The 9444-nt window shown below is 40.4% G+C and overlaps 1 protein-coding gene across 1 annotated transcript; it reads right to left on the reverse strand.

Moving 5' to 3' along the window:
* Nucleotides 1-4372: 4372 nt before the first annotated feature.
* Cldn8 (claudin 8) lies at nucleotides 4373-6709 on the reverse strand. The gene has a single exon (XM_021185626.1). It carries the CDS (start codon nucleotides 6564-6566, stop codon nucleotides 5889-5891), a length of 678 nt encoding a protein of 225 aa, XP_021041285.1. The 5' UTR covers nucleotides 6567-6709; the 3' UTR covers nucleotides 4373-5888.
* Nucleotides 6710-9444: the final 2735 nt, after the last annotated feature.

Here is a 9444-nt window from a genome sequence, read left to right on the forward strand (position 1 = left end):
TGACCATGAAGATGATGTCTAAGTTTTCAGTTCCAATGTTCTTCCCTTTGAAAAGATAAAGTCGCTTACCCTCCAGGGCTGTTTATGGAGCATGTTGAAACCATGTTAATGTCTCTGCCTCTAGCCTCAGGCAGGGCTGTATGGCTATCCCCAGGACTTCTTTTCTCCTGGAACATCAGAGACAGAGGCTTCTCAGAAGGCTCCAGGCACTGCCAGTTGGCCAGATCCCAGAAGCGCCTCCACTTGCTTCAGCAGTTAGATCAGAGTTAAGGAGATAGGGTAGAGAGATACTGTAGAAGCTTCAACAGGAAGGAGAGGGGAAAGAGGACAGCAAAGGTTCATGAAAAGGTCAATAAGTGTAGGGGGGAGGAGAGGGCTATGAGTATTCTTGTGGAAGCAGCAGTTCCCATACACCAGAGGCTAGATGCTCAAAAAGCCAATTCTACAAGGGAAAGTCTCTGTCTATGTTGCTGTGGGAAGGCTTTATAATCATGAAATCCAAAATACTTAATATCAAAAATGATATGCTGTCTATTTGCATATAGTAATACATAAATACAAAATGCATTATTCAATCAGTTGCATAAACACCTGTAAAATATCTTAAATGAACTATGAAAGACATGTATCTAAATATTATGTGATATTACCCTATATACATATATGTATAGTAATATATTGTCTATATTACCTTTTGGGGACTCAGCATTCTCACAAACTTCCCAGTGAGTACATAGAATTTGTGATGGATCAGTAATATAAACACCAAGCATATCGTGGGCATTACATCAAGGTTGTCCATTCAGTTTTGTAATTACTGTGAAAGCAAAACAAAGTCTACATTCTTACACCTTGCTACATTCTTAGAACTCAGGATGGTGTAAAATTTTTTCATTTATATTTAATTAATAATAATTAACTAATTAATTTACTGTGTTCATATAAACTGTGTGTTTGTATGTATGTGTGTGGATGTGTGTGTGCTTGTGTATGCATATGGGTGTGTGTATGTGCTGTGTGGTGGGGGTATGTTTATGTGGTGTGTGTGTGTGTGTGTGTGTGTGTGTGCGCGCGCGCGTGTGTGGTGTAGATTATGGGTGTACTATACGGCGGTGTTGTATGCATGTGTTTGTGTGAAAAAAGAGACAGACAGACAGACCGAGAAACAGTCAGAAAGACAGAGTAAGAGAGACAGAGAGACAGGAAGGAAGAGAGAGAGAGAGAGAGAGAGAGAGAGAGAGAGAGAGAGAGAGAGAGAGAGAGAGAGAGAGAGAGAGAGAGAGAGAGAGAGAGAGAGAGAGAGAGAGAGAGGAGACAAAGTCAGATGTTTTCTCTCAGGCACCATTCACCTTGTCTGAGACAGCTGAGAGTTGGCCCTCCCTGATTAGAAGAGGATGGGATCTGCCTGCCTCTGCCTTCCCATCCCTGGGGTCATTAGCCCACAGCCCTACAGAAGGCTTTCTGCATGGTGCTGAAGAACCAACTCTGCTCACCACTCTCATGCACACTTCATCACTCGCTGTAGGTGCAGGGAGTAATCTTGGAGACACAGTTTATACACTATAGTAAGAAAAAAAAAACAATTCTCTGGGATGTTGAATATTTAGACACTGAATAATAGTCAAGACTAATGCATAGCTTATTCTCTCCTCAATGTTGTGATAAAGGCTTTATGTGCATCCATTTCGTTAACCTTCTAAGCAACTCTAGGGCTGAGGCACTATTCTGTTCATCCCATCCTATAAACAGGAACATAAAGCAAGGTGAGAGTTCAGTTGGGTCAGATCTCCACCTTGCAGAGCTGAGATTCAGCAGAGCTGTGTGGCTGTACAACTAGAATGTTGTTCTGTCCAATGTACAGCTTCAGGCTGAGATGCTACAGTACTTAGCTAAGGTTTTAACAAGTTGTAGTATGCTAGAAACTTTGACCACCACTCAGTGTTGCTATCCCAAAGTGAAAAGAAATGACTAGCCAAAGGCATCGAGTGTTATGACATTCCCTTCTGGAACTTCCAACAGACTTATATTTACTGCATTTTGAGTAACCAGGGTGGTGAGCATTTGAGTACTATTTAAAAGTTCCACTCATTGAAAGACTTTCTTAGAAATTCATTGATGGATGAAGGCCTCTGAAACAGGTCATTGTGAAAATACCTAGAAACGTCTTGTGCCATAAATAATGGCAGCATTGAAAGACTTTGGGTGTAAAGGTTAATGTAATTTGTTTTACTTATATGCTAAAGCATTCTAAATGATTTAGACAAGAATATGTAAATATTAGTGTTTTGTCTTAGTCTTCATTATAAAAGTATATTTATCTTCTTTAATTGAATAGAGGATGTAGTTCTGGGGAATGTATAGCCATGAAATAAGTCTGAACATATTGAGAAGGAGCACTTGATGAAGCAAATCCAATTCGAATGTTTCATTCCAAATTTTGTTTTTGTTTTTGTTTTTTTGTTGATTTTTTTTTTAGAGATAGGATATCTCTGTATAGTCTTGACTGTCCTGGAACTCACTCTGTAGACCAGGCTGGCCTCGAACTGACAGAGATCCCTCTGTCTCTGCCTCTTAGTGGTGGGATTAGAGGTGTGCACTGCCACACACCCAGCCTTGGTTTCGCATGTATGCTTCATTCGTTCCCGTGAATATTCTGCATAGAACTGAACTGAATTTTAGGAACGGACGCTCTAGGCAGAGAAGCAGCCCAACGCTTCCTAGCTCTGGCGTTGCCATAGGCAGCTTGTGATGTTTGGGAATTGGTTTGTTATAATAACCCAATTGTCTTAAATCCATGGATAGAAGGCGGGGCTAATATGTTTCTTGTTTTCCTTAAACAACATGCTTAAATATTTCTAATTGCTCTGACATACAAAAATCTTAGACCATGTATGCTGCTAATCCTACCTAATGCTTAGCAAATAATATATTTGGTTTGAAGTCATAAAACCAACTAGTTATAAAGATTAAAACCGCATGTTCAGCTTAGCATATATCTCGTAGGAATTACAGCCATTGTCTGGCATATACATACCCCCTCATCTTCAGTGCCTAGGAGCACATACAGCCGCTGTTGTGGAGCACACAAGTAATCTGAGCACTGGAGGCATGAAGGCAGGAGGATCAGCAGCATGAGTCACCTTCAGCCGCACACTGAGTCTGAGGCCAGCCTGGTGTATGTGGAATCCTACCACAAAGAAAAAAAGACACATAAATAAATACATCCTCTTACTCTTTGCACACTTTTTGATTTGAGATAATATTTGTCCTTTAAAACAATACTATCCAACTTATATTAGCACATGCTTTGCCACCAGCTGAACTATTTCCAAGTTCAGGCCACCTCTTTCAGAATACTAAAGGAGAGCTTTAACATTGCGATTTCTAGCATTTGGACATCAATCTCTTTGTTTTGCTGGTCACACAATGTTTTTGTATTGATGGAATTCACTTTCTCGATGACAAAATAGTTTTGTTTCTTCCTGCTACTTACAGTATGCCAGATATACTTGGACTTCACATTTCAGGAAATTTGACTTACCTTTAAATATAGGACCAAAGTACAGTGAAAATACTTTTACACTTAATGCTTATGTTTTGTAATTTTTAAGAAAGTTTGTTGCTAACAAATATGCATATTTCTGTGTGTGGATGATTCACATACCACAGCACACATGTCAAGGATTCTATAAGATGGAACTCAGGGTTCCAGCCTTGGATAGCAAGAGCCTTTACTTGCTAAGCCTTCAACTGTTCTTGACATATTTTAGAAACAACTATAATAAGAATTTGGCAGCTAATTGGATGAAAAACATTATTGACACAGTGACACAAAAATACAATTTCTTGTGAGAAGAGATGGGATTATATTTAAGGTAGAACGTGAAGAAGACACTTCAGAAACACCAAAGAAGAGATCCTAATCCCTTACATTCCGATTTAGTGGGGGAGGGGACCAAGAAAATATGAATGGTGTCTGTGACACTTAGGGCAACTACATATTTGTTGCTTACAGACTTACACAGACTTTCTTGTATAAAATGGCTTTCTGGATTTTTGTCTAGGCCATTTTGTTAGTCCTTGTTTGTTTCTTCTCCTAGCAAAATTGCTTTGCCCCCAAAGAGGCAAAGTTGCCCAGGATGTAGAGTGACCTCACCCACATGGGAACGAGAACTAAGCTTTTCCAGCTAACAGTACTTGAACCTTTAATTCCACATACAGAGATTGGTTTATAAACTAGATCCCCTAAAGCGTCATGAGCACTCACTGAGGAGTGCTGCAGTGTCATCTCTTCTGTTTTCTACCAGTATCACTGGCCATCACACAACTATTTTTAAGGTTCTCCCATTTATAAATTAAAACTACTACAATATTAGTATTGCAAACGTTTAATAATATCATTCACATAAATATGATGTATATTCCCAAATCATTCAGCACTGTTCATATGAATTCTCAGGAGTTGAAATACATATGAACAACATTTTTTAAAACATGATTACATTCACAGTATTTACAACAAACACATTTCATTGGACCTAAGTGCAATTTAATATTATTAATATATTAATCAAATATTAGTGCATATGTGAGGTCATTATAAAGTACGTTGATTTTAAATCATACATTACAAAAATGAACACAATATCTATGTTCAGACTAAAAGAGTCAATACCAAGTTTTAAACACTTGCACAAGGTAATGAAAAAGAATGATGTAAGAAATGCTATATTGTTATAACAATTTATCAATATAAAAATCATATATATGAAACAGTATTAGAATAACAGTTGTCTCAAATTAAGAGGAAACACAGAGTAATACTACACTTCAATAAAACTTAGCAAAGACATAGAAAATGGGGAAATCCCTTCAACAGAACAGAAATGATAAGTTTGAGTGGCAGGAGTTAGAAGGGGACAAGCTTTTGGATTTGGAGGGTTTGTGTCTCTTTGGATTAATAAAATGACAATGAAAATGTTCTTCTTTCTCCCTCATTTATACTGATAAGTTCAAAAAAAACTATGCAAAAATAGCATTTGAACAATCCCTTACATGATATGACTTCATTTCAAAAACAATACATTCTTCTCTAAACAGAAAAGCTAATGATTTCATTTTTCTGAAATTATTCATTTTTCTAAGACCACTGCTTAGCCTTACAAAAGTAGTCTGAAGGAAAAAAAATATTTTGCCAAAACATCTGCTTTAAACTTTAAAAGATAGGAGGCAACAGAAAATTAAGGCGTGTAGAGAGAGGGAAAGGATAAAGGTGACGGAATTTCTTACTCCTCGAGGCTGCAAAGCAGGATATCAGAAAGCCTGACACTAGTGATTAAAGCCTTCATTTTAACCTTCACTACAAATAGAGTGCACTAATCCTTAAGCTGTTTTTAGGCAATTAATATCAGCCTCCTTCTCTTTTATCCCCAGGCCCCCTGAAATGCAATAGCTGAGTTCTATTTATTCAGCGTGATGGATTGGCATTCCACTTTAAATAGAACCACATAAGCCTGTCTCTATTTGCGTGAGATATAACTGCCACCCGCATCTACTTGGAAAATGCCATGACACAGAGAAATCACAGCTTAAACCAACAGTCTTTCCATGTGCAGGTTTAGAGTGACTGATAAAAGGAAGAGCTGAGTGAACCATTTTAGAAAACAAATGGCTAGGCTTTCTAGAACAATCGAAGCAGTGCACATAATACCTCATTCTGCTAAAATCACTTATGGAATCATAGACGCTGCATATTTCCTCTAATGAGTGCTAGGCAGTTAAGAAAGGTAAATGGATACAGTGTGGGCTCCATTTCTCTAAAATAGTGGCTGGTTCGGTGATTTATAAAAGCTTAGCTTTATAGCTACGGTTAAAATATACACACACAACTACACATACTGACTTTTGGAGTATATGCTCGGAGATCTCTTTTCGGCGTGGAAACTCCGTTGAGTGGTGCGATGGGATGGTACCGAGTACCTGTAACTGTTGCTCCTTTCAGTACAACAAAACACACAACAGAACAGTGCTCCTCCAGCGATCAGCACCAGCGCTGTGGTCCAGCCTATGTAGAGGGCTTCTCCCAGCTCGCGCTTTAGGGCCACATCCACCAGTGGGTTGTAGAAGTCTCTGATGATGGAATTGGCAACCCAGCTGATAGGGATGAGCACAACCAAGCCGGTGATGAAGAAGATGATTCCGGCTGTCAGCAAGATGCGGCTCTTCACGTTCTCATCGTCCCCGGTGCATCTGGTGCACTTCATTCCGAGGATGGCTGTCATGAAAGCCAAAAAAGCCAAGACGGACGCAGCACACATCAGTCCTCTGGATGCCTGGAGGTCTGGACTAAGAGCCAGCAGGGAGTCGTAGACCTTGCACTGCATTCTGATGTTGGCATGCCTCATACAGTTCATCCATAAGCCTTCCCAGCGGTTCTCAAACACCACAATGTTACTTTCGATGAAGGCAGACACTCTCCATTGAGGCATGATAGTCACAGCCACCGTGCCCACCATGCCAACACCACCAAGCACCAGTGCAGCCATTTGAAGAGCGTAGGTTGCCATGGTCCTCCCAAGTTGTGTCCAGCTGGAACGCTGACCCGGGGAGGTAGGGCTTGCTTTCAAGCAGAAATCTGTATGCCTTGGGAGGGAGGGAACAGTTCTCCTGTAGAAATGTGCTCACAACACAGAGCTTAGCCCTCTCTGGCCAGATCAAATCTAGTGCTAGCTGGTGACACAACCCCCTCTTCTTCCCCCCACCCCCACCCCCCTTGGCTCCGACAGTAAACTTGCAAATCAGGTGTGGCAACTTTCTTAGCCAATAAGAGGGGGATGGGAGCTCAGGTGTGTCTAAACCAACTCTGGATACCCGGGAAGGCTGGGCTTGCAAATAAACATTCTTTGTACTTCTCTATTTTCTAAGAAGACAGCAATATGTTTACCTAGAGGCATAATTATGAATGTTTGCACAATCAGCAAGGAGAGCCAGTCTCTCCCAGTTAAAAGAGGCACTGCTCTTTTCAGAGGTAATCCTGCCCCTAAGCTGTTCTGACTGAGGTTACAGTAAAACCTCTTCCAAGGGATTGGACAGGGATGACTCTAGGGCCAAGTTAAAGGAGAATGAAGGATGGATAGATTGTTCATACCGGGGAAACCACATTCTTTTGGGGACACGTGATCTGAAGTGTGGATTTAATTTGTCTAAAACTTCAAAAGCAAGCTCTCCTGCAGTGGGTTCAGCCAGGAGCACACTGCCAAGAGCCAACGCTAGTCTGAAGCAACTTCCTAACCAGGTTGCTTACCCCATTGCCACTAACTGTGTGTAATTGGGTGTCGGGGTTGGGGAGCGGGGAAGCGACCTGTTAGCATTTGCTTTCCTGAAAATACGGATTTATAATGAAGAGTGCAAAACACACCAAAAGCAAAGCCAGGTGGCTTTGTGAAGAGGGAATCCCAAACTTAATGCTTAAATGAGGTCTTCTGTAGTCGCTAAAGTAGAGAGGCCTTATTTTCTAGCCCCTACTTCCTGCTCCATCTTCTAGTTGGAAGAAAAGGGAATTCTGGATGGATAGTGTGCAAGAAAGTCCCAGGTCTCTGCAAATAGCTGGCATTTTAAGTAACATCTTCATCGAACATTACATTAAATGTTAATCAAAATTATCTTCCCTACCTATGGGGACATGCGTTATGCAAATAGCCTTGGCAGCTCCTTGTATGGCAATGTGAACTGTCTTTGCAAACTGACAATTGAACTGCTCCTGGAATCAGCACCCACACTGACAGGCGAAGCTCCACTAGCAATTTCCTGTTGGAGGCCATCTTTTGCTTTCTGACCTGTATCCCCAAACTTCAAGCTATTTTTTGACATACACATTTAAAAATTACATTTTTAAAAAAGATCTTAGGTTGCAGTGAGGATAGCTTGCAATATAGCATGCAGCACCAACTGGCCTCAAACTCTTCTATGTCCTCCTGCCTTAGCATCGTAAATTCTGAGCTGACTTGTAGCCATGTCAATTCTGTGGCTGAACACCAGAATAGTTATCAATGTATACAAGACGGTCACAGCACATGAAGTTATTTGTGATGTTTATTTTTAATCTTTTTTTTTTTTGGTAGGGCTCTCAAACATGAACTTTGTAAATGATACGGTATTGCAGTGTCAACAGGTTGAACATACCTGGGGCAGGCATGAAACCTGACTCCCAGGCAAATGAACTTGCTTTCCTATACAAAATCAGAAGCCTCGTGTAAGTTCTGTCATTAAGTTTACTAATTTAGCTATCCCAGGTAGCTAACACAGGCAAGTGCTTTCCATGTATAAACAATGACACTGTGTCTTCAGAAGCCCCTTGTCCTTGTTGTCTTTATCTTTATTTCTGTACTCTAACTCTTCACTCTTAGCATTCTAATATTTTTTTCTGACCATTTAAAAATGATTATTGATTCTGTCTTCACAAAGTTGCCAGTTCCTTTTGTTTCTTAAATATCTGTGTGTGGATAGTTTTTAGCCTGTGTTGTTGATTATTGTTCACTGTAAATGAGCTGCTCTTGGTGCACCATTGTGAACTCTGTATTGCTTTACAGTCTTTTGAATCAACTCTCAATTTATCCTTATCGATAGACTCTCATCCCTGATTTTTGTTTCCTACTAACTGTCTTCCATCTTGGCCACCTCTTGATCACCTGTTTTGATTGTTATGCTTAAAAATCAACTCTTTTCTCTACGGCAATTATCTAGTGCCCTAGACATTTCAGATACTTTGAGAACATGCCATGGATAGCCCTGTTGACTGCAATGACAGAATAGTCTTCCTCACTCTCCAGGGGACTGAAAAGCCAACATGACTAAGGTCTGGTGAGGACACGTGTTTTAGTGAAGGCATGAAAACAGGGGCAGGACTTGTTTTCTTATCTTGCATCTATAGCAGAGAGAGAAATACTCCTGTCCACCCCTTTTTTTTTCTCCATACATGGAGTTTTAGCCTCTGGACATCTTTTTTGGTCCCAGGGAGGAGTACCATGTTTCTCTTTAATGGTACCCAGGCCTTCCATGGTTACCAGCTGTGTGGTCTCTATGTTCCTTGTCTGAAACTATAAACTTTCACACCTTTCCAAGCCACAGCTTTTTCCCTACTTCTCTCAGGATTTTCCTCTCTTATAGAAGAGCTAGATGAGAGCAGCGGCCATGAAACCACCTGAAAACAATCTTGTCCTTAACTTTCCGCTACCTGACAAATCGCTCTGTTATTAACCTCACCCAAGCTCTAAAGATATAGGCAGAATGCAGTCAAGTTCTTTGCATGAATAGCATTGAACCAGTTCCAGCAGAGTGGTTGATCTCCTCTGAAATCCCACGTGTAAGACCTCTACCTGAGCATTCTTGTCTTCCAAGATTCATTAAGAATTCTCCCTAAACTTTGCCTAAAATAGAAGAACTGTT

The sequence above is a fragment of the Mus caroli genome, chromosome 16 (assembly GCF_900094665.2).
Source record: "Mus caroli chromosome 16, CAROLI_EIJ_v1.1, whole genome shotgun sequence".
NCBI classification, from domain to species: domain Eukaryota; kingdom Metazoa; phylum Chordata; class Mammalia; order Rodentia; family Muridae; genus Mus; species Mus caroli.